The sequence below is a fragment of the Hordeum vulgare genome, chromosome 2H (genome assembly GCF_904849725.1).
Source record: "Hordeum vulgare subsp. vulgare chromosome 2H, MorexV3_pseudomolecules_assembly, whole genome shotgun sequence".
NCBI lineage: Eukaryota > Viridiplantae > Streptophyta > Magnoliopsida > Poales > Poaceae > Hordeum > Hordeum vulgare.
In genome coordinates this window covers 625,078,549-625,104,745 of record NC_058519.1, presented here as the reverse complement: position 1 = coordinate 625,104,745, position 26,197 = coordinate 625,078,549, and the positions used below count along the sequence as shown (strand labels likewise).

General features: G+C 45.6%; 1 protein-coding gene across 1 annotated transcript; it reads right to left on the bottom strand.

Moving 5' to 3' along the window:
- Positions 1-588: 588 nt before the first annotated feature.
- Positions 589-5,390, bottom strand: LOC123430940 (serine/threonine-protein kinase rio1-like). Its single transcript, XM_045114768.1, has 4 exons — positions 5,072-5,390; positions 1,401-1,469; positions 1,096-1,175; positions 589-944 (listed from the first exon to the last, which is right to left on the bottom strand). Exons 1-4 carry the CDS (start codon positions 5,099-5,101, stop codon positions 824-826), a joined length of 300 nt encoding a protein of 99 aa, XP_044970703.1. The 5' UTR covers positions 5,102-5,390; the 3' UTR covers positions 589-823.
- Between the last annotated feature and the right edge of the window lie 20,807 nt (positions 5,391-26,197).

The following is a 26,197-nucleotide window of genomic DNA, read 5'->3' as shown; positions in this document are numbered from 1 at the left end:
AATAAAGCAAACAAATCAAGACTTCGTTAAACAAGAAGCCATGCTAAGTTCATTCTAAAAATGGATTGACCCAACCGTACAAAAAATAAATAAAGGATTCATATAAGGAATAAAAAATGATAAATATTGCATAAGGAAACCCAACGAAGACTAATAGTCATGGAAGATTTAGAAACAATTGAAAGGATGTTCGAGCCATCTTATCAATTTGTCAGTTATATTTTATTAAAAGGATGTTCGAGCCATCTTACCAATTTGCCAGTTATATTTTACAGCAAGAAAAAGGACAAGAGAGCTAAGACAACACTAATAGATGTAAGGCACTAAGAAAGCAGCCAGAAAAATATGCAAATATACCAAAAATTTTAGCATGAGTGTGAAAAGACATAGGGCCACTAAAATTTGAGATGATCCAAGAGTAATATATTTGTCAGTGATTATTGATCCTGACATATGTATTGTGGTTGCTCAGTTTCTGAAAGTGAACAGTGTAAGAAAAAAACATATACTTTCAGTTCACTCCTCCAAAGAAACTTTGCACACACATACATTTGGGAAAAAATAGCTCTATATGTGCTCTTAATCAAATTTAGAATATATATTGTATACATTGTAGGCAAAACCGTCCTGTCAAATTACACATGTATGCTACCTTGGCATTATGATCTCCATTCTATATATGCAGTGCCACTACAGTCACCATCCTCAGCCACACGCCAAATGCAAACGATCCAGAGAGTTTGAAACGAAACCAACCTTTCTACAACAACAAAAAAGAAATTTTGCCAATAGGACCATATTCCAGAATTATATCCGTCATGAATCATTTCCTTTTAAGATTTCTCATTTCCTTTTCAGCCCAGGTTTTAACCATTTTCCGGGGATTATGCTTGCAGTAACCATATCTAAAACGATAATCTCCTTGAACATATCTGTCTCTATCCCTGCAATAAACAAATGTCATTCAAACCATTTTAGAACAATTATTTTAACAAGTGCGAAAAGGATAGAGCATATCACATGACACAGTACTGCAATATGTTTCAACAAGAATCTATAGGGAGCAACAAACAAGTGTAAATAATCGAATCTTACTTAAAGACAAGGACAGAGGTTTTATAGACTTTGATTGCTAGCTCCTCGCCATCTATTTTTGTTGCATGATAGACATTTGCCTACACGGGAAGTGGATTAATGTTGAATATAGAAGTAGATATACCCAATTGAGAAAACAGATAACTGAAACCAAGCAGATAGAGCAGCATTCTGTTTGTTATATTTACCGAACAAGGAGTTGTATTTCATTTATTAATGTTCTAATGCTTTTAGGTCTAGTAAAGAGAAATACACAGAACGAAGGAAATAGTTCAGTAGCACATGCACTACATTTTAGTGTTTACCTCTTTTCCTGTAGAAATGCAGCCATTTATATTATTAAAAACACCACTATTCAACATCTTGAACAAAACCATGAGGACTGGCATACATGTGCGTTGCACGAGATTGAAGATACTATACCTGTTGGAAACAAGGAGATCAAAAGCATTCACTGCTGTTTTAAGTCATGGGAACATGATAATAAATCATAGTCATCAATATTAGCCAAAACTTGAACTGAGAAGAACCTGACAAGATATCTACAATAAGCATTCATGCAGAATCTTTCAATTTGTGCATGGAAACATGTATTTATGTTTATAAACTACTGATCCTAGTCACAATTTATAGCCTAATTTTTAATAGTGAGAGTCCTCCCGAAGTTCTAATGCAAAGTTCTGTAAAAGAATAACATAAGAGTAACAATAAGGTCTTGGCACAAAGTTACTTTGGAGTTTGATTATGCAAAAATAATATACTATCTCAAGATTTCATTCATCACTATTGTCAAGAACTAACATAGATGTGTTGTTCAAGGATTCTCATTGGAGACGCAACTGTTAGAGCATATATCTCCATATGTGGTTTTGGTAATTGATGACAATTCCTATGGACTAATGGTTGCCTTAAGTTATATTTATAGGATTTGTCCATAGGCACTTCTTGAAGTCCATCTGTTGGTTTCAAGGAGTTTATATGATGACCAAGATGTTATTCAAGGTATTATCCAAAGAATGGTCATAGAGACACTAGGTTGATCAAGATCTCAGACAAAGAGTAAATCAAGATGATCAACACACAAAGCGTATAAAATGTACCGAGAGGGATCAAGTGATCCCATGGTATGGTAAGCACTGTCCATTACGTGTTTGTGTACTAACCCATGGTCTTTGTGAGACTCCTATGTGGGGGTTAGGTGTGCTTCCATTGGGCTTGCGTCAGAAGGAATATCTCTTACAACCCTTGAAGGATGATGTCAAGTGGTGATCGTCATCAAGATTGTGGTGTGCAAGTTCAAGTGGATCAGCACGAATATATCATTGAAACTATTGTCAATAATCATGTGTTGATAAGGACAACCTCATGTGCTAACAAGGACAAGATCAAGATAAGCATTCCTGAGCACTACATGCTTGATTCTTGTTGATGTCCACATGGTGGACAAATGAAGATGAATACATAAGCCAGGCTTTCCACATTGTGTATGGGAGAGCTACTTGAAGACTTCATCATGTCTTGCTTTCAACTTGAGCCAAGAAGGAACAACAACATCAAGCTCAAGTGAATGGGCTAACTCAAAGGTATCAGTTCCTTTGACGTTAGTTGTGCGGAGTGATGATCAGCGAATAAAAGTATACACTCAAGTATGGATCATCAGTTTCCCTTTCATGATTCTTGAGTCTTTAGGGATCCCGCACTATTAAGAGGGGATCAAAGGTTTTGCGATGAACTTGCTCAAACTACATCTCCACTGTTATGCTCAAACTACATCTCCACTGCTCTGCTGTTATCTGAAAACAGGACCAGTGCCTCGGACATCCGGCCTCCTTCGGACTTCCGAGGCCCGGACATCCGGACTCCTCCGGACGTCTGAGGCCCGGACATCCGGCCTCCTCCGGACGTCCGAGGCCCGGACGTTCGACCAGCTTCGGAAATCCGGAACTATGCACCAGAGAAACTTGAGTTCTATAACTCGGATTTCCGGCTCCCTCCGGACATCCGAGCGCCGGACGTCCGACCAGCTTCGGAAATCAGGAGCCCTGCACCAGAAGAACATAAGCTCTATAACTCGGATTTCCGGCTCCCTCCGGACGTCCGTCCCCTTTGGGAAATCCGGAACCTCCCACCAGAAGAAGTTGAGTCGAATAACTCGGATTTTTGGCCTTCTCCGGACGTCCGGTCGCTGTTTAATTCACAGTATTTTCAGTGATATCTACAGGCCTCGGACGACCGACCCCTGTCGGACGTCCGACCCCTCGCGGACGCCCGGACTTCCGGAAACTGTCGGACGTCCGGACCCTGTGTGACTTAAAGTGTCCCCAACGGCTGTTTTTCTCTCCACACTATAAATACCCCCCCTCCCACTTCGTGAGAGGGTTGCCTAACACAGCCTTATCCTCATAAGAACACACTTCTACCTCACACACATTTGCTCACACCAAATCTTAGATCCCAAGAGCATTTGTGAGCCCCTTTGAGAGTTGTTCCAATCAAAAGATAGATCGTCTCCCTCTCCTCCTTTCAACCCAAGCTATTTGAGATTTGAGAAAGTTTTGAGCATTCCCCGTGATCTTGTTACTCTTGGAGGTTGGAGACTCCTAGGCGGTAGGAGTTCTTCGGAGAGGAATCAATCCGTGTGATTACCCCCCGGAAAAGTTTGTGAGGGTTTGGAAGCCACCTCAAAGGTTTACCACTAGTGGTTGAGAAACGCCTTCGTGGTGTTATCTCAAAGGGAGAATAGGGTGAGCCTTCGTGGTGTTGGTGTGCCTTCGTGGTAACATCCACCTCTCTAACGGTGACTAGCTTCCCTCCAAAGAAGTGAACATCGGGATACATCTTCGTCTCAGTGACCTTGGTTATCCTTAACCCTAACTCCTTACTTGTGGTTTACTTGTGTTACTTGAGCATACATACATTGCATATTGTTTGTGCTCATTATATTGTGTTGGATATTTCTTGTACAAGGTTAATCATTCAAGCATACCCTCTATATCCACACGTTCATACTTGCAGCCCTTGATATATCGTGTGATATAGTGTGATCTAGTATCTTGTGTTGTTCACCTACTTGTCGTGTGATATAGCTCAAGTAAGTTTGTGTAACTTACTTGTGCTTGTTAGTAACTGTATTGTGTCCATCTTGGTAGATCGTGTTGTTGATACACGTTGCAGTGCCTAGTGCATTTAAGATTTGTGCTTGACAAGTACCCCCTTAGTTTATTTCCACATTAGTTTCAAGCCAAATCCGAAGAAGTTTTTAAATAGCCTATTCACTCCCCCTCTAGGCGTCATCGAGGTCTTTTCAGCAACAAAAGAAAAGACCCCCTATCCGATTACAGTAAAGAGGCTAAAACGGACTATATGGAGAACGTGTGTAGCAATATACTCACGTATGAAGACACATTAACTGGTCATACCTGAATGGATCACAGTTTAAACAGCAAAGATAAGACACCCAAACATTTCTACAGCTAACAGGTCCAGCGAAACATAAGTCCACCTCGGCGTTCACCAAGACTTGGCATGCAAGAAAGCAATGCACAATTATGATCAGACAAGTTTGGCATGGAGCACCACGCATGTCCTCCCTATTAAACCAGAATGAAGGGCAGTGGGCACTCAAACTCAATTGCCAATGAAATCTCTCATGTTCTTCAACCAAACCACGTATTCCTTCACATCCTTGCCCATCATGTACTCGTGCAGCCAGTCATGGAGCGAGTGCTTGATCCCCCTCACCTCAAGATACCCGTGGAACGACTTCTGCAAGCTCTCGTCCAGATCACTGTAGAATACAATGAGTAAGTAAACATCAGAAGAAACCATAAGATGCAATGCGGTTTAGCAGTCATCTAGGTACTTAAGTAAACAGAACATTGGGGTGAATAAACAGTCAGGGGAGAAACACATACAAGAAATATCGGGCTTGCGCTATTTCATGAAACATATACAAGAAACAGTCAGGGAACAAAACCATGCGTGTCCTTGGGTCAATGGCCTGCATATAAATGAATTACTTCGCTGATGAAGCTATTAGATAAATGTAAAGTAACCAATACTTCACTAAGCATCAGGAAGAGCATGGTTAATGCTTGCATAAGAGAAGAAACTTCTACCCCTCAGCCGTATGCACACAAAAGTAAAGATAATTAACGTGGTAGTCATGTCTAATGAAGAACTTCAATCAGGAATCAGGAAAATAATTTAGATAACATCACCTCAAGAAATTTCACTTAAGTAGCCAACATTACAGCAACAAAAAGAGTTGGTGACTCGTGGTGCCATTTAGATCATACATATAGCTGGGAATTAAACAGAGTTCCATACAAATGTGCAATAAAAGGCAAAATGGTATGTAAAATGCAGTAAAGCAAATTCTTAATGACTTAATTTGACTTCTTGTCTATCCAGTACATGAAGATACTTTCTAACCAAACAGACTCTTGAAACAAATGCCAACTCAGTTGAAAGGGAATGGAATGGTACATTAGGATTATGCCGATGAGCTCCGATCTGCTAGGCCGCTGACAATATGTCCAGGAGCCATCAGAGAGATGGAACAACACCTTCAATGTGTGTGCTCACCTGCTTGACTCCGGATCTGGGTCGATGCCACTACTGTGTGTCCTCTCCATACTTGTGAATCGATTGCGCCAGAGCACTCATTTCAGCATTTATATAAACTTGGATCAAGCTGTGCTGAAGAAACAGTTTTCAATTAAGTAGGTTATAATTGATGCAGAAATAAACACCGGCAGGTAGCTAAGATGATTACAAAAATGTTGGAATTCATTTGAGCAGCTACTGAACCCAACAACCTGCTCCATATATATTTGGTAAAATGGCATCCTATACCCTGGATGGTATGGTAACTACAAGGAAACATTGAATCCCCACAAAGAAACAAACAATTTGAAGAACTGAAGGCCATGTTGATCTATTACATGTATATGCTAGAAAATAAAAATTGATAGAATTTAATCAAGAATTCTGTAGATTAATGTATAACATGAAAGAATGGAGGGGGCAGACCAACCATTACATAGACAAAGAAATTGGATGTTGGGGATGTCTATGACTGCGTCGGGGGCGGAGGGTGGCGGCGTTGGGGCGGCTGTCATCAGGGGTGGAGGATGGCGGCGTCAGGGGCGGCCGCCGTCAAGGGCGGCGGTTAGCGGCGTCGGGCGCAGCCGCTGTCAAGGGCGAAGGTTGGAGGCGTCGTGCGCGCCGCCGTCAGGGCGGAGGTTGGAGGCGTCGGGCGCGACCGCCGTTAGGGCGGAGGTTGGCGGCGTCGTGCGGGGATAGGAGGGACGGTGGTGGTGGGGCGTGGGGCACGAAGGCCGCGGTGGCAGGGCACGGGGAGAGGAGGGCGGACAGTGGTGAGGCGTGGGTCGCGGGGAGAGGAGGGCCGACGGTGGGGGGCGGGGCATAGAGCGCAGCGGGCGCAGCCAGAGCCTCCGCGTGATGTTGAGCAGCCCGTCGCGGTCGATGGCGCGCGCTCGAGCAGCCGACGGGGGCGGGCCGATGTGGCGGTGCGGGGGCGAGCGGCGGCTACGCGAGGCGGGGACATGCTGAGCGGCCGAGCGAGCGATGCGGGAGGAGGCGAGCGGCGACGGGCCGAGCGGGGGTGCGGGCGGGGGCGCGTGTAGGCGGATGCGAGCAGTGGGGGCGGTTGCGCGAGGCCGAGGCAGGCCGAGCGGCCGAGTTCGCCTGCGTGGGAGTGGTTCGCGTGCGTGCGTGGGTGTTGTGAGCGACGGGATTAGGGTGGGGTTTCGTTAGCGAGGCCAACAATTTCGTTAACGATGCTTTATGACCGTTGATTAAGTGATTAGACGGCTGATATGGTGAGTTGGATCTGTCCTGTCGTGCTTTTATTAGTAGAGATAATATACATACCACCTAGTTTTCAGTTTTAATATACAAATGTGTGGTGTTTCTCTCCGACCTTCTATTTTAAGGAAAAAATATTTTCAAGAGATTTCCCGAAAAAACTAGGTCACATGCCCTCCGTCTAGTGGGGCCCATGTCATGTTGAAACGCCTCATGAGCGTTGTGAACATACACATATGAGGTTTGAATCGTATTTGTACATCCATGCCAAGTTATGAAATTGGTTCGATGTATTTTTCAAGTTCGGCCACTAAGTGAATATCTATGGCAAATTTAAGCATCATCGGTGTATTTACCTCTTTTTTTTAAATAGCCTCACGACTTTTTTGGTTTCTCCACCAAATGCCAAGCCCGCTTAGCAAGAATAGCTTGGTAATAAAAAGGAGATCATGAAAACACATAACTCCGCTCAGCGACAGTAACATCCTCGATTTTGCCCATTTCTTTTTCTTTTGATTTTGGTCTCGTTTTGCTTTTCTGTGGCTTGATAGTCTTGGAACCTAAAGGGACGACCCTTGATTCCTCTTCCCTTGTGGCTTGCCAACCTTTAAATCATCTCAATACCTTGTCATTTCCATCTTGAGCCAATCCCAATATTCTTTTCCCTAGGAATATTCTTTTTTTTAAAGGAATAATCCTGTTTACCTTGGGTTGTGAAGCAATCCCCATTTCTATCTTTCTAAAAATTCTTAAATAATTCTCATAAATCTCTTGGGCCATATCTTCCTCAGATATGACAAAATCGTTCCTTGCCATGTTCAAAAATATTTCTCAAGTATTCCTTTTTCTGATTCTGTCCTATCTGTCATGTTGTGAAGCAAGTACCCTTTATATTTGCTTGATTGATCTCAAAATTTATGGTCACTCTTTCCTATCCATATCATTGCTTCATGCCAAAAATCAACTCAATTTAGCTAGTAGATATTTCTTGGCAAATTTCCAAAGTTTCTAGGAAGCTTTGTGAAGCAAGCGCTAGCTAGAAGTGTTCAAATGAGTTAAAACTTTGCCATCATCTCAGTATGCTCAAATAATGCCTTTCCATCAAATTTGAGCATCACTCCGTCCACCATATGACCATAGAATTAAATCTTTGTCTCTGGTTATTATTTTGGATTATGAAGCAATTATATTCTACGTTGCTCCATAAATTCCGAAATTTTACCAGGACATTCTCCTACCTATAAAACATATCACAACCAAATTTGAGCTCATTTTATCTAGCCAATTATTCCGAGTAATGTTCCTAAGATTGTGTCCAATGGGATACTGTGTGAAGGAAGTACTACTTTGGTTAATCCAGATGGTATGAAATTTACACAACATCTTCATAACCCTAAATAATTCATCTCCTCCAAGTTTCAGCTCCATCCAAGCCAGTATGTGAGTGCCACATCAAAATCCTTGTTCTGGACCACATTAGTCAGTTGCAAAGCAACTATATTAAATCTTGGTCCTCTTATTCTCAAACTTCACGGGATTGTAGTCCTTCCTACCCTAAACCTCCCATACATGATGTTTTGCTCTTATCTTCTTCTTATTGATCACATGGAGGTGCCCAAGTTTGTTGCAGGAAACTTCAGGTGATCACTCCCATCTAACCGCAGTTCTTTGCTTCGAGTCATCACCTCTAGGGGGCTATTCCTTGAAGGGACCACACTCCAGACATGGTTTGGGCGACTAGAGCACGTGTCATCGCCGAGTTCACGCGGTGACCACCGCCCTGGTATGCCATGGACGCGAGGTGCGTGTTTGCTAGCTCGGGCCCCTCCTTTGCCCGTCGTTTCCGCGCGCCTCGTCGTGTCCAACAGCTTCCCCGCGTTGCCTTCTTCTCATTGGATTCCTCTCCCCCCTCCGATTTCTGCCTCGCTGCGCCGCGATGAGCTTCGCCCCTGTTCTGCCTGTGACCATCATCGTCGTCTTCACCCTCAAGCTCTCCCGAAGCCACCTCCTGTTTCTCCTCGCCCCTGGAGGCCCTTCCCACGTCGTCGTCGCCTGCCAGGTGCCCTGGAGCACCAGTGCGGTGATAAGGTCGCCACGGCGGCGGTGCTAATCCGCTCACCCCGGCCGGCTATAAAAGCCGCGGCCTCGAGCCTCCCTTGAACCCTCCTCGAGCACCTCACCATTCCCTTCTCCCTCCTAGACCCTCCCCTGCTCGAAGGAGCAAGCTCCGGTGTCCAATTTCTCCTCTCTGGCCGCCGTGGTCGCCGACTCTTCCTCCTAAATCGGCTCCGAGCCGAGCTCCTCCTCCACCCCTGACATATTCAACGACTCCCCTTCTCGCTGGCGAACCTCTCCCTCCCCTCAGTTCGCTGCCGGAGACCCTGTGGCCGCCGCTCCCTTTGGCACCCGAGCAGCCATCCGCCATGGCCGGGGGCGCCGTGCTCTGCTCCTCCCCAAGCTTCGCCACCTACGGGGATGGATGCGGCCCATCGCGCTGGCCGCCCTGGTAGGCTGAGCGCCACCAGAGGTGGCCCGTGTCGCCGGTGGTCGCCGTCGGGGCCGGCCCCTGCCCCGGCCAGGCAGGAGGCGACGCGGAGAAGACGACCCCGAGCCCCTGCCCGTGGTTCCCGCGCGGCAGTGATAGAGGTGGTCAACCCTGGGCCCGCCCGTTGTTAAGTGGAAGTGCATTTATGAGAATACGCTTCTCTGCTATGGAGGCGTATTTCGGTTAAACTGCAGCCTAGAATATGTTTTCGTTTTCAGAAAACGTAATCTGGCTGGTGCGCCGTCGGTTTAAGCCACCAGGGGCTTGTGTGTGAATAAACTTTTTACAGATGGGTCCCTGGACTTCAAACGGGCGTATCTTTTTTGCTCGGGGCTCCAATTCCGGTGATTCCAAAGCCCACGTCTTCGTCTCGTCGACCCGTCAAGATGGTACCATTTCCACTATGTGATCGCACAGTGGAAATGACCATGTTGCCCTTGCCGCAAACAGACCCTCCTCCCAGAGAGAACTGTTTCCGGCGATTCCTTCGACGAGCTTCTCGCACTTCTTCCCGGTGATCCCTCCCCCTAGGCAAGCGACAACTCTCATTTGCTTCACCGCATTACAATATCATAGTTTAATTAACCATTTTTATCGCAAATACATCTGTTTATAGTCTGGAGTTTGAGTATGCAACGGTTGAATAGATGACTACTATGATGAGTACGGGATTGTTAGTGATTAGTGTCTTACACTAGTCGATGCCCTGATGTTGAGATTACTGTCTATGATTACTTTGGGTTTCATCCGACAGTTTATGGATATGGATCAACAGTAGTGGTTGAGCTTATCGGTCATTGGATTACCGTGGCATCGAAGTGTCAGCTATAACAGAGATATTATTCGGAGATAAGATAACTTAGTGGTTGATTTAGAGTCACCTGTCCGGGGCTCCTCAGTGCAACCACATTTGCCGATATGGGACGACCTTGACTTGGTCTGATTGCGTGCTCTTTCACCGGTACCTCCAAAGAGGGAGGGTTATGCACCACTACTGGAAAACAGTTTTTTGCCATCTTCCTAGTCTTTTCCGTCTGCTAGCTCATGGCAAAGAGTGTCTTTGCCGTCAGCTTCAGCAAAACAGACGGCAAAGCACAGGCTGATGGCATAAAGTGTTTTTGCCATCTGTCACATCTTTGCCGTCTGCTCGCGGACGACAAAGAGTCCGGAGGCAGACGACAAAGATATAGATGGGCCCATCTGACCGTGGGGTGGCTAGGTCAAACTGGAGTCAGACCTTTGCCGTCTGCTAGCGGACGGCAAAGAGTCCGGAGGCAGACGACAAAGAGTCTAGACTCTTTGCCGTCCGTCGGCAGACGGCAACGCGCTAACTCCGTTAACGGCTCCTTCCCCCCACCCTGCCCCTCTATCTCTCTGTAACGGTCACCCCGCGCGCCCCCCTCTCTCTCCCCACCCCGCGCCCCTCTCTTTGTAACGACCGTCGCCACCACCGTCGCGCCGCCGCCCCTGTCGCCCCCGCCCCTCTCTCTCTCTCCCCCACCTCGCCCCCGCTGCCGCTGCCCCAACACCGTCGCGCCGCCGCCCCTGGCGCCCCTGGTGCCGCCCCGCCACCCCCGCCACCCCAGCCCCTCCACAGCCGCCCCTCCCGGTGAGCCCCCACACCCCCACCCCCACCCCCACCCGCATTATTTTTTAGTATTTTTATTATTTTTTAGTAGTTTTAGTAGTTGTTATTGTTAGTAGTTTTAGTGGTAGATTTAGTTAGGTTAGTTAGTTAGCTTGGTTAGTTAGGTGGAGGAGGAGAAGAGGAGAAGAGGAGGAGGAGGACGACGAGAAGAGGAGGAGAAGAAGAGGAGTAGGAGGAGGAGGAGGAGGAGAAGAAAAAGAAAAAGAAGAAGAAGAAGAAGAAGAAGAGGAGGAGAAGAAAAAAATAAGGAGAAGAAGAAGAAGAAGAAGAAGAAGAAGAAGAGAAGAAAAAAATAAGAAGAGAAGAAGTAAAGAAGAAGTGAAGAAGAAGAGAAGAAGAGAATAAGAAAAAAATAAGGAGAAGAAGAGAAAAAAGAAGAAGAAGTTGATTTTTTTATTGTTTGGTATTTAGTGGTAGCTAGATTCTTTTTTAGTTACTTAGTGGTAGATTCTGTTTTTGTTATAGTGGTAGATTCTGTTTTTGTTATTTTTTTTGCTGTTTAGTGCTATCTAGGTTTAGCGATAGGTTTAGTTAGCTTGGTTAGTTAGTTAGTTAGCTTAATAGGAAGAATAGGAAGAAGAAGAAGAAGAGGAGGAGGAGGAGAAGAGGAGGAGGAGGAGAAGAAGAAGAAGAGGAGGAGGAGAAGACAGAAATAAGAAGGAGAAGAAGAAAAGAAGAAGAGAAGAAGAAGAGAAGAAGAGAAGAAGAATACCTTCTCCTCCTGCTTCTTCTCCTCCTTCTTCTCCTCCTCCTCCTCCTTATTCTTGATTTCTTCTTCTTCTCCTCCTCCTCCTCCTCTTTCTTATCCTCTATCTTATTCTTCTCCTCCTGTGCGTTGTACGAGCTCCGCCCCTGCATTCGTGGGTCAGTATAAATTTCATCTCCTCCCCGCCCCTTCATTTACTATGGCTCGGTTTCCGGATGAAACTTTCTAGATTTAGGTAATTAAATTAATTTATCAGTATGCGTGACCAGTATGCGTCTCCCGTTCGAAAGGGAGACATCTATAAATATGCATGTCTTTGCATATTTATAACCGCCATCCTTTTGAATTGTCCAACATTATCCATGGACAGCCCGAGTATGTATAGATTGGGTTCGTTTTCCCGTATGCTGTGCTCTGGATCTGATGCGGAATTTCGTCAGTGCCTCCCTGTTGTTCTCCGGATGCACATCCTCTCTGTTTATTGCGGAGATGTGTATCAGGAGAACAGCGGGGAGGTGTTGCCGAAATTTTGCGTTGGATCCGGAGCAGAGCATGGGAAAACGAACCCAATCTACACATACTCGGGTGGGATCAGGACCTATCTTTACCTATTAGCGTGTAGGTTGCCTGGACGTAATAAAAATGGCGAACCTGATTAACCGATGAATATAAATGCTAAATTATATATAAATATATTTCTTTTGTCTTTAGTAGCTAGGCAAGATGAGTGATCGTGCGTGGATGTATACCGGTCACCCTAGTCAGAAAGAGATGACGAAAGAATGGTTTGTAAAAACAAAGGAATTTGTGAAAGCCACATTCGCAAATGGCTAGGAAAGAAACTATTGCCCATGTCCTGGATGCGACAACTATAAAAAGACGACAGAGGCTGTAATGATTAAACACCTGCAGAGGAGGGGTTTTAAGCCTAATTATACGGTGTGGACATTTCATGGTGAGTCTATACAACGCACAAGAGCTGAGGTGGTCCGTCGTCGCACGGACGAGCATGGTACCGGGATCGAAGACATGGTGCAAGACTTTGATGATGCTCGGGATTCGGAAGATGAGATGGAGGAATCTGCAAAGGCCTTTTATGAAATGTTGGAGTCTTCAAAACGTCCTCTCCATGAGCACACTGAGCTCTGTCAGCTGGATGCAATTGCACAAGTAATGGCTCTGAAGGCTCAGTTCAACTTGGGAAGAGAATGCTACGACGCGATGATGACACTATTTGGACGCTTCCTACCCAAAGGCCATGTCATGCCTGCAAACCTGTACCAGTCGGACAAAATACTTCGTGTACTTAAGATGCCCTATTAGAAGATAGATGCATGTGAGAAAGGATGTGTCTTATTTAGGAAGGAGTATGCACACTTGGACTATTGTCCCAATTGCGATTCTTGCAGGTATCTTGTGGTAGACAACGGTATGGGTGAGAAGAGGCAGACCAAAATCGCAGTTAGTGTTCTTCGGTATATGCCAATCGTACCAAGACATCAACGTCTTTTCATGGTCGAAGAGACAGCCAGACAGATGACATGGCACAAATTGGGCAAAAGAACCGAACTAGATGCGGATGGGAATAAGATGGTGGTACACACATCGGATGGGGAAGCGTGGAAACATTTTGATGGATAGCATCAGGATAAAGCGGAAGATCCAAGGAATCCTCGAGTATGCACCGCCACGGATGGTTTTAATCCCTTCGGCATGACGGCAACCCTATACAGTTGTTGGCATGTATTTGTCATTCCACTCAATCTCCCCCCCGGGCAGATTATGCAAAGAAAGAACATATTTCTGACGTTGATAATTCCAGGGCCCAATTATCCGGGGAAGAATATGAATGTGTACCTGCAACCGTTTAAGGATGAATTGGAAGAAGCTTGGGATAATGGGGTCAAGACATACGATGCCGCTAGAAAAGAAAACTTCAAAATGCATGTGTGGTACATGTACTCTATGCATGACTTGCGAGCGTATGCACTATTCTATGGATGGTGTGTGCATGGAAGGTTCCCGTGCCCCCAATGCAAGTCAGCTCTTCAGTTTCATTGGTTGCAGGAGGGTCGGAAGTATTCTTGCTTTGACTTGCATAGACAGTTCATGGATCCTGACCATCCGTTCAGAAAAGACAAGAAGAACTTTACCAAAGGTAAAGTTGTCAAAAACTTGGCACCACCTTTGTTCACAGGCCAACAGATCCTGGATCAGTTAAACGCCCTCGAGCCTGATCCAGAGCATCCAGGGTATTTCAAGGGGTATAATTCAAAACACGCCTGGACTCACAAGCCATGCTTCTGGGATCTGCCTTACTTCAAAGACATCCTTCTTCCACACAATATCGACATGATGCACACTGAAAAGAATATCGGAGAGGCTATTTTTGATACATTGTTCGACATAGATGGGAAGACAAAGGATAATACTAAGGCTAGAGTCGATCAAGAGACACTATGTCATAGACCGTTACAAAACATGCGAGAAGGCAAAGGAAAGCAGAAGTGGTCGAAGCCAAAGGCCTGGTTCAATCTTGGAAGGCCAACTATGAGGGAAATTATCTTGTGGGTCAAAATGCACTTGATGTTCCCCGATGGGTATGCAGCGAATCTAAAGAGGGGAGCGAGTCTTGAAAAATTAAAAATCTTTGGTCTCAAGAGTCATGACTGGCACATATGGCTAGAGCGGGTAATAGCGGTGATGTTACGTGGCTTTATTCCTGAGGATGAATGGCTAGTACTGGCGGAGCTGAGCTATTTCTTCCGTGTTCTTTGTGCGAAAGAATTGCCGCCTGGCATGGTAGAAGACATGGAGGAGTTAGCACCGGAGTTGTTGTGCAAGTTAGAGAAGATCTTTCCACCGGGCTTCTTTAATCCAATGCAACATTTGATTTTACATCTACCGACCGAGGCAAGATTGGGTGGGCCCGTGCAAGATCGTTGGTGCTATGCAACTGAGAGGATGCAGAAGACCCTTCGAGCTAAATGTAAAAATAAGCGTAGAATTGAAGCATCGATGGCTGAGGCATTCATTACTGAGGAGGTGGCAAACTTTGTGACAGCACACTACGAAGCCAAAAATCATCATTTGCATAATCCGAAGTCTCGGCACAATGATGCAGACCCTAAAAAGGTGGGTCCAACCTCAGCCTATTCAAAGGGAAGCTCGCACCAGCCGGTGCTTCGAAACCAATAACGTTGGATGTCGAAGAATGGCGGAACATTTCGTTGTATATCTTCAACAACCTAACAGAAGTGTGGTCGTACATCGGGTGAGTTCTCGGCACATTTTCCCGTAACTTCTAATTCATTTGAACTGCTCTTATTCCCGGATATTTCAAACAGCCGTTACGTCGCCAAATTCTCGGATGGAGCGGTGATCGAAAATGATTCCGTCGAAGAGTATGAGCTTCTGTCAAAGACAGGAGGCAGCTATCCCGGTTTCATCTCTTGGTTCAAACAAACGGTAATTATCAATAATGGACAATTTCATTTCTTGGTCTAACTTGCGGCTAATGCAACAATCGTTTCGTATTAAACTTGTAGGCCAATTCAGAGTCTATGGACGCCGAATTGAGACAAGTCGCTAATGGTTTTGACTATAAGGTCCGTTCATTTGAGAAATACAACATCAACGGGTATCTCTTTCGTACCTTTGGAAAAGAGTTATCTATGCCCGACCGGAAATCTACAAATTGTGGTGTCTCTGCTATCGGCGAAGGTGTTATCGAGTATTATGGAGGAGTTGAAGCAATTTATGAACTTCAATTCTATGGTGAAAACCCACCGAACGTCGTAGTCTTCAAATTTTATTGGTTCCAGCCAAAGAAGAATAAAAGGACTCATGAACATATAGGACTAGTCGAAATCAATCCAAACACCCATTTAGATGTTCCCGATGTCTATATTACGGCTCAACAGGCGACCCAAGTTTTCTATCTACCGTGGGCATGCCAAACGGATAAGAATCTGGAAGGTTGGTATGTTGTTTATGAAGTGCCGCCACGTGTCAGACCACCTCTCCCAAATGAACAGGATTATGAACCTCACATTAACCCAGACACATATGATGGAGAATTCTTCCAAGAAACACGTCTTTCCAAGAAACGTTTCAAGAACCGCCGTGCTTCACCCAAGAACATGGAATTAGACAGCGACAATGAATCCGACTCCAGCCCTAAGCCGGAACCAGAAGACCTGGAACTCGTAGAGGTTACTGATGCGGATGACCTGTCAATGTTTCAACGATTAAAGGAAGGCCTTTCACAACTTCACGCCGTTGAACCCGACGAGCACGTCATTCATGAAGACATGCGTGATAGTGATGATGATGATGCATTTATTGATGATGATTATTAGTTTGTAAGATTCACAACTTAAATTATATATATTTTAATCTTTATTATTCATGTACATATTATTATTCATGTGAGTTATTCAATTTTTTTATGTTGTACTAATTTCTTTTAATCTTTATCATGACAGGTCACCAGGTGTTGAAAGATGGTGGGCGCTGGTCCAGATCGCTCGACGGGTTCTTCCCAGGCGCCCCGCACGAGGGGTGGTACTTCCCTTCCACCCCTATCTCTCCGTAGAGCCTTGGCAGACAGTCTGTCGACACCACCCGTGGGTTCTTCTTCATCGGCGGCATTGCCTACTGGGAGAGGTGCTGGTCGGGTAGGGAAGAAGGGGAAGGGTACACGGAGAGGTGGTGGCCGCGGAAGATCCAGGAGGACTGTTGAGCCGTCCTCGCCACCACCACCAGCTCATTCACCCGAGCATAGGACTACTATGGTCGACCCGTATGCGGAGGAGGCTACGGGGACTCCGTTCCAGGAGCCTGGTGTTGACGGGCATTCGTCCCATGAGACTCCGGTCCAGGAGCAGCCTCGGGTCGAGGTGCATTCGGCCCACAAGACTACGGTTCCGGAGGCTTCACCCAACATGGAGAGGCGAGGATGGGAGACCTGGCCGGATCGGACCGAGTTGCCGGATTGGACCGAGGGCCCGGGTGGCTCAGGGGGCAGGGATGGCAGGGATGAGCTTACGGATAGTGAGGGCGATGTGCAGGTGGACGGGGCCACCGTGTACAAGCGTGGTAGTGCACGTCTCCCGGTCGTGCCGGCTACCCACGAGAAGAGGCCGGTTATTAAACCTGAAGGAGATAGGTAAGTACATTTACTATTTTTTAGCTTTTGCCTTCAAGTTTGTTCAAATATCTAATGCGTTGACCTTATCATACTGCAGGGGATGGGTACACCCTCTTGGAGTCCGCAGGCCGAACTCCGTCCTTGGTGTGCTTTGCCGGACAAATTTCCCGGGGGTTGTCACGTTGCCTAGTGAGGGTCAGGTTCCTACTCTAGGATTTTTCCTGGGAGCACTACCAGGCTACGCAGGCCCCGCCGGAGGAGATTATAGATGGTGTCTTGTGCCACACGAGGGCCGAGATGGTGATCAAGAGCTTTTGGGTAAATTATCCTTTTACAGAATCTAAAATTAACAATATAGCTAATTATTGTACTAATCGGTGTTTTCACTTTTGATTGCAGACCTTCTATAGGTGTGAGGATGGATATGAGGAGGAGGCGGCCAGGGTTCTTGAGGCCGAGTGTAGGCGGTTACTACAGAACTTACGCCACGAGGCTCGGCCGCACGCTATTCGAGATTACTACGCCACGCGTGGTATTAAGAAGCAGAAGAAGGATTGCTGCAGAAAGTTTCTGAAGAAGGAGCAATACATGAGGGTAATTACCTATTCTTAAGTCCTTCTACGTAGTTTTCTTGATTTCATTCATAGGCGTAGCGCTCAAAATTCTTTCTAATAACTTACAGGTGCCCCCGAGATGGTGTGCGGATAAGATGGATTGTTGGAGGCATTGGCTGATGAGTGGTGCACAGGCAGCTGGCGAGCCGTCCACGAGAATGCGAGGGATCGGCGTAGCCAAATGGTTGGTGTGCCACACCATCAAGGCAGCGCCAACTTACTTCAGTTCGGACGAAACTGGGTATGTGATTTGCTTCATGATTCATGCAATTCATTCTTCATGCTAATATTTTGTTCCTCTCTTTTAGGCGCATCACAATAAGACGGAGTTGCCACACTTGTACGACCTTTATGGCATGGCCCATACTGCCTCGTACAAGAAGGCGAAGGCATTCTCTCAGTCTGACCTGGATGATCCCAATAACTTCACCAACATATCATCCCACCAGAAGCTCGTGGCATACAGGGACGCGGGGAAGGCTACGAAAGGGGATGACTTTAACCCTAGCCAGGAACCTTTGGATCCAGAGCTAGTGATGATATCTGGTGGCGGGAGGCCCCATGGCTCGATATCCATTGGAGATGGGATAATACGTTGTCCACTCACTCTCCCGGAGATCAAGGCGCGCCAGTCGAGCAGCTGTCCTGAGATAATGCGTCGTCCACGACCAGTCGATCTTGCCATCGAGGTTAGTTGTACGGACTAAGAACACTTTCATCCATTTCATTATGTGTGTTACCATAGATCATTACTGTGGTAACGAGGAATGGTGTTTCAGGCTGCTCTTCAGAAAGAGAGATTGGCAAACCAGGCTGCTCTTGAGAAAGAGAGATTGGCAAGCTAGGCTGCTCTTGAGGCTACTCTTGAGAAAGAGAGATTGGCAAGTCAGGCTGCTCTTGATGAGAGGGACCAGACCACGGCACGATTGATTGAGGAGGAGAGGTCCCGGAATGAGGCGGGTCAACGGGCCGTGTACGAGCTTTTTGTGGTAAGTTTTTTCACATTAGCCAAATCATGTGTGTAATGTCTGTTTCATTACTAACTAATACGACCCACTCTTCAGGGTTTGTGCGAGAAGAGCGGTCAAGTCCCTCCGCCGATGCCCGTCTTCTCTTCGGTTGGCACAATGAGTTTCATTATAAACTAGTATTAATAATTGAGTGTCATCATGCTAACTGAGACATTGCAAAATATCTATTCTGCAAAATAACTCCCGAGCGGCATCGCACGACCCTTCTTCAGGTGTTTCTCCTCCTTGATGACCACTACGGTAAGTTTCTCTTCTCCTGTTTCATATTCTCCTTGCCTTAATTTCCCCAACAATGACATAATTAGCCCATTTAGCTCCAAAAAGACATAGTTAGCTAATTTAGCTCCAAGAAGAGGAGAAGAGGAGAAGAAATAGGAAAAATGAAAAGAAAGAAGAAGAAGAAGAAGAGAAGAAGGAGAAGGAGGAGGAGGAGGAGGAGGAGGACGAGAAGGAGGAGAAGGCCAAGGACCTTCTAGTCCTTCTCCTCCTCCTCCTCCTTCTCCTCCTTCTTTATTTCTTCTTCTTCTCCTCCTCCTCCTGCTCTTTCTTCTCCTATTTCATATTCTCCTTGCCTTAATTTCCCCAACAATGACATAATTAGCCCATTTAGCTGCAAAATTCCATAATAACCTCAAAATGGCATAAGAAACTTGGTTAGCTCATTAATATTATATACTTAGCTTGTTTTCCTCTAAAATGGGATAATTAGCCCATTTAGCTCCAAAAAGACATAGTTAGCTAATTTAGCTCCAAGAAGAGGAGAAGAGGAGAAATGAAAAGGAAGAACAAAAAGTAGAAGAGAAAGAGAAGAGAAGGAGAAGGAGAAGAAGGAGGAGGAGAAGAAGGAGAAGGAGGAGGAGGAGGAGGAGGAGAAGGAGGAGAAGGCCAAGGACCTTCTAGTCCTTCTCCTCCTCCTCCTCCTTCTCCTCCTTCTTCTTTATTTCTTCTTCTTCTCCTCCTCCTCCTCTTTCTTCTCCTCTTTCATATTCTCCTTGCCTTAATTTCCCAACAATGACATAATTAGCCCATTTAGCTCCAAAATGCCATAATAACCTCAAAATGGCATAAGAACCTTGGTTAGCTCATTAATATTGTATACTTAGCTTGTTTTCCTCTAAAATGGGATAATTAGCCCATTTAGCTCCAAAAAGACATAGTTAGCTAATTTAGCTCCAAGAAGAGGAGAAGAGGAGAAGAAATAGGAAAAATGAAAAGAAAGAAGAAGAAGAAGAAGAGAAGAAGGAGGAGGGGGAGAAGGAGGAGAAGGCCAAGGACTTTCTAGTCCTTCTCCTCCTTCTTTATTTCTTCTTCTTCTCCTCCTCCTCCTCTTTCTTCTCCTCTTTCTTCTCCTCTTTCATATTCTACTTGCCTTAATTTCCCCAGCAATGACATAATTAGCCCATTTAGCTCCAAAATGCCATAATAACCTCAAAATGGCATAAGAACCTTGGTTAGCTCATTAATATTATATAGTTAGCTTGTTTTCCTCTAAAATGGGATAATTAGCCCATTTAGCTCCAAAAAGACATAGTTAGCTAATTTAGCTCCAAGAAGAGGAGAAGAGGAGAAGAAATAGGAAAAATGAAAATAAAGAAGAAGAAGAAGAAGAGAAGAAGGAGGAGGAGGAGGATGAGGATGATGATGAGGAGGAGGAGGAGAAAGAGGAGAAGGCCAAGGACCTTCTAGTCCTTCTCCTCCTCCTTCTCCTCCTTCTTCTTTATTTCTTCTTCTCCTCCTCCTCCTCCTCCTCTTTCTTCTCCTCTTTCATATTCTCCTTGCCTTAATTTCCCCAGGAATGACATAATTAGCCAATTTAGCTCCTAAAAGACATTATAAGCTCAAAATGGCATAAGAACCTTGGTTAGCTCATTAATATTATATACTTAGCTTGTTTTCCTTTATAATGACATAATTAGCCCATTTAGCTCCAAAAAGACATAGTTAGCTAATTTATCTCCAAGAAGAGGAGAAGAGGAGAAATGAAAAGAAGGAAGAAGAAGAGAAGAAGAAGAGAAGGAGAAGGAGAAGGAGAAGAAGAAGAAGGAGGAGGAGAAGAAGAGAAGAAGAAGGAGGAGAAGAAGGAGAAGGAGCCCTCCTTCTTCTCCTTCTTCTTCTCTCCTCCTTCTTATCCTCCTTCTTCTCCTTCTTCTTCTCTTCTCTTTTCTTCTTCTCCTCCTCCTTCTCCTTCTCCTTCGCCTTACCCTCCTCCTCCTCCTCCTCCTCCTTCTTGTTTTTCTTCTCCTTGTTCTCTTCTTCCTTCCTCTCTTTATTCTTCAATTTAGCTTATTTGTCATATATATGTTCTTCTTCTTCTTCTGACTTTCTTATTCCCATTTTGCAGATTGGATGTACTACATGCATGGAAGCTGGCATTGGAGTGCTTTAGTTTCCGTTTTTATTTGAGTTGATGAACAATGTGGAACTATATGTATATGTATATATGGATGAACAATATATGTGCAACTATTTGTATGTATATATGGATGAAACTTTGTATGTGTTGGTTCTTTTGATATATGGGATGTACGTTGATGAACAAATGGCATTGATGAGCTTTATATGTATATCATATATGTGTTGTGACCTATTTATCATATATGTGCTATGAATTATATGTATATGTGCTGTGAAATAGAAAAAATAAACAAAAATGTGACAATATAGGCTCTTTGCCGTCTACGAGCTGATGGCAAAGGCCTTTGCCGTCAGCTGGCCGACGGCAAAGGTGCCACGTGGCGCCCAGCTGTGCAACCTGGGCAGTAGCAGCTGGCCATATAGTATCTTTGTCGTCTGCTTCCAGGGGGCAGACGGCAAAGAAGAGGGCACAGAGGAGGGGTGGAGGAGGTGGAGGCTGACGGCAAAGAAGAGGAGAGGGGAGGCAGACGGCACAGAAGAGGGGGGAGGCAGACGACAAAGCCTCCGTTAGCCCCTAACGGAGGCAACGCCTGTAGGCTGCCCTGTCGACCACTTTACCGACTACTCCTATGAAAAGCTGACGGCAAAGCTCTTTGCCGTCCGCTTTGGGGAGACAGACGGCAAAGAAGCTACAATGCTGTCGTAGGCTGACGCAGAAATTTTGCCGGCCGTGAGATTCTTTGCCGTTTGTTATATTCTCTTTGCCATCCGGGGTTTACTTTTTGCCGTCTGTGATGGCAGACGACAAAGAAGCTAATTCCTGTAGCGCACGCGTGCTACCTTGGCCCGGTAGGCGGTGATAACCCTGTGAGCCTAGTTGAGTTGTTTTGGGCCCGTCCCCGGTTGGGACAGTTTAGTTTGGCCATGACGATGGCAGGTGTCATGAGGACACATGGCCACCAAGGGCAGGACACCGGGGGAGGATGATTGCCGGTGGTACGATGAGAGAGTCACGGGTCAGACAAGTTTCGTTGGAGCAACACTGGTCCACCCGAATGGGATCACGAGGCCAGTGCTCCATGATGTGGGTAAAGTGTGCAACCTCTACAGAGTGTCAAACCTATTTGAATAGCCGAGTCCACTGTATTGGACAGCCCGTCCAGACCTCGGTAGGTGGTCAACCGTAACTATGATATTAATGATGGAAGAACTCGTCTGAGTATGATAATAGTTGGGCAGCATGCCAAGTCTTGGTATCCATCTTAAGGATATCCACTGAAGGTTCTGGGTAAGATCACAAGAGTGGGTATCACCAGAGTATGGTGAAAGTAGCCTGGTAGAGTTATTTTTCAACTACCCCTTTAGCAATAATAAATCTTTATCTAATCTTGATTGCTATGATGTTGTCTTGCCTTAATGTTGATGTTTGTTGTGAGCTTGCGAGTACATTCAAAGTACTCACCTAAGTGTCATGCCAGTTTGCAGGCCATGCCATGATTGCTAGATTGTCGAGGATTCTGAGTTGCGAGCTAGGATGCGCGTTCCAGCCAGAGTCCGTGCGGAGTGGAGTTCATCACATCTGTTGTTGTTCCGCTGCTAGTGTAGGAATTACCATAGGCAGATGTTGTATCGCCAAGGCGATGTAATCTAATAACCCTTGTAATCTATTCCATAGTAATAAAGAGCTGATTTGTTCTATGCCAATGGTGCCATATTCCAGAAGACTTGTCCTTGGGCTGGAATACGGGGCGTTCCGGTTTCCTCTGAGCCGGGGTGCCACAAGAGTTGGTATCAAAGCCAGGTTTGGCTGTAAGACGCCCTAGACCGCGCAGCGTTAGTAACCGGTAGTATAGGATCCAGTTGGTTTGCCGCACTTGTTTGTTGCATTTCATTGTGCATAGCATCCATATAGACTAGAAATTTTATTACTAACGATGGATTTGGCGAGTGTAGGTGACATTGGTTCTGATGCACTACTTGCGCTCTCCAGCTTGCATTCTTGTCCCTTGGCGTGGTGTCATCTTCGCCCTAGCAGAGTGATGCCAAGGTGCCTAGTGGTGTCGATCCCTTGTCGGATTAATGCACCGGTACCACACCAATGCATTCTCTTCAGCCGCCCTATTGTTTCGGTGATAGTCCTGCTTCTATCCTGGATCTTGCCCATCCCTCTAGCCGCGTTGGCAACCCTTACTGATATTGCTTATCAGAAAAGGGCAATGCCCGCAAGCCCTTCTTTTCATCATTATTCCACCCTGCCATCCATGCTCTGGACGGGTATGGTTCTCTTCCATACGCTTGATGATAACGTGGTCGAGACCCGTGTGTTCCGACCCACGATCACCAAGCTCGTCCTTTCCACCGTGTCCGTCCAGACGGAACCGATGTAAGCCCCTGTTTGGTGTAGCTTTGTTTACACCAACTTCACTCCACACATTGATTCACTTTCGTGCACACCGCCACAGCATGTTAGACCGTAGTACCGGAGTTCTTGCAAGATTTTTGTGCTTAAGTAGGAATGCAAATTATTGTTGTGAATAGCTATAGAATGTGATAATGCCCGTGTGTGATCTTGCTGCTTTGTGTTTTTGTCGTTTGCTTTTCTCTTTGGGCCCTTGGTGTTACCTTATTTTCCCCTTATGGAAGTTGCTCACCGACATTGGACTCAAAGAATCAGTGAAGAGACGGTTATTTGGAAGCTCAGTTCAGCAATATCGAAATTTTAGGAGACTGCATTATACCAGGGATATCGAGCCTGACTATAAATGATATCCTGACTAGATGAGTTATCGACATCAAGTATACATCAGTGCAACCTTCGCAGTAGCAATCATCGAATCAGCAAGAAAGCAAGAATGTGTACACTTCGAGTCAAAGGTATGATTCGTAAACGTGACTGAGCCTGCTATGAATACGAATTGAAACCTGTTACACTATGGAAGGAAGTCGGAATGTGCTATGAACTTAGTGTTGAGCAAGAAGGATAGCCGAATACCCTGTTGCACACAACAAGTAACCGACAGCAGGAACGTTAAGGACATATCCATGCACTTAGCTTGCATAGGGCAAAAAGAAAGCTTCAGGTATAAGCAACCCTGTCTTTCCCCGCAAGTTACCAGAAAAGCTTGCGACGCAAGGTTCCTATGACTTCATCAATGCGACACACAGATATTTGCCCATACAAGACACCTATGCCCCTCCAGTAAGTTATCACAACAAGCTTCTGGCATAAGGTACCAAGTGTTACCCAACAAGTCGGTAAGGAAGGAAAGCATTTGAGGTATGGTACCCAATCTTCTTCAGAAGCTACCGATGGAAGCATCGAGCACAAGCTACCCAGTCTTCCTTGACATGATACTCTGGATGACTTACAAGACGGACTAAGTAACCCTTGTTGGGAAGGCATCATATTCTCACTGGTACAGGTTAATCTACCGACAGTTGACAACATATGACCATGCATCCCAAGGATCAAATCCGCAACAGTTGGTCAGAAGGCAAAATAGTCAGTCAAGACACAAGCCTGTTTCAGGAATCAAGCACTCCGCCACATAGACCCAATACATATGGTGGACATGCTACCAAGGCCATAGGAGTTAATCATACAATGATGCTAGCCCGGTGAGAATCCGACTACTACATGAGCTATGTGAGAAGAAAAACGCTAGTCATACACTTTAGTGAGATGACCAACAACCTATGGATAAGCTGTATGGGACACAGATGAACCCTTGCCCGTCTTTCGTTCGTGACGGCACCACGCTTGTGTTCTGAGCTGTTTTCGGCTGTCCGGGGTGGATGCCGACTTTTATTTCTCTTGTCAGCAACTGGCCCGTGTTCTGAGCCGCTTTTCGGCCGTCTCGGGAAGCTATTGAATTTCTTTTCGTAGTAGTGACCCTATGCTCTGAGCCGTTTCTCGGTCGTCTGAGGGAATTGCTACTTTCTTCTTATCGACAACGTCTCATGCTCTGAGTTGCTTTTCAGCCATCTTGAGTCGGGGTTGAGTTACTCCAGTAATGTCCCAGATCTGAGTTGTAAAGACCATTCTGGTGGCTACTGGTTTACTTGCCGGTTTTATCCAATGGTTCAGACGGTCGTTACCCTACAACTACAAGTTCTTAAGTAATAGGCCTGCCGAAATATGGTACCTGGTAGCACCCATGGTCATCCAAAGGATAAAGAACACACTAGGCCAAGCTCTTTCAACTAAGGATTCAGGCAAAGAGAACTATAATGAAGGAGCAAGATCGGCCATACAGGTATAATAATGGTTGCAAGATCAACATAGTACAGATGCTAAAAACAGTCTGGTTCGATATCAATCACCGTGGGAACACACCCATGAGGTCTATTCCATTTGCAAGGACCCTATATCAAACACAAAGGTTGACACGACGATTTTTGGCATGGTTCCAATAGGTGGCGCTATCATACGTCCATGTTAGTGGAGACTTCAACCCATGTAGGGCAACGACTGCAAGAGTCCACGGAGGGCTCCACCCACAAGGGGTCCACGAAGAAGCAGCCTTGTTCATTGCACCACGGCTTCTGTCCACACACGACTAGGCTCACTCACGATAGATCTTCACGAAGTAGGCGATCTTCTTACCCTTACAAAAATCTTGGTTCAACTCCACAACACGAAGTAGGAGGCTCCCAAGCGTCACCTAACCAAAATCTAAGAGGCACCATCCTCTAAAAGGTAATATATGTGGCAGAACGGTGAACTCCTTGCTCTTATGCTTGTAAAGATAGTGCCCTCAACACTCAATCACTTTCTCTCAGATTTGGCAGGGGTAGGAGAGATTGATCTTGTCAAAATATACTTGGGGAGGCTAGAAATCAAGGTTCAAATGGTTGGAATGAAATCTCTTGATCTCAACACATGAGTAGGCGGCTCTCTCTTAGACAAAAGGATCTGGCAAGTCTAAGTGTGTTTTGAGTGCTTCCTGTGCGAATGAGAGGTAGGTGAAGGGGTATATATATGCATCCCCCAAAATCCAACTGTTACAACATTATTGCCCAACTCGGTGACACTCAAATGAATCTCGGTGGTACTGGGTTGCATTAAATGTGGCAACTTTTGAATTCTCGGTGAGACTGATATAGGAATCTCGGTGGTACCAATACGATAACCTAGACTAGTTTCCAAATCTCGGTGAGACCGATTTCAAACTCGGAAATTCCGATTCTTGAGATCTTCTCAACAAAAAGTTGGTCAC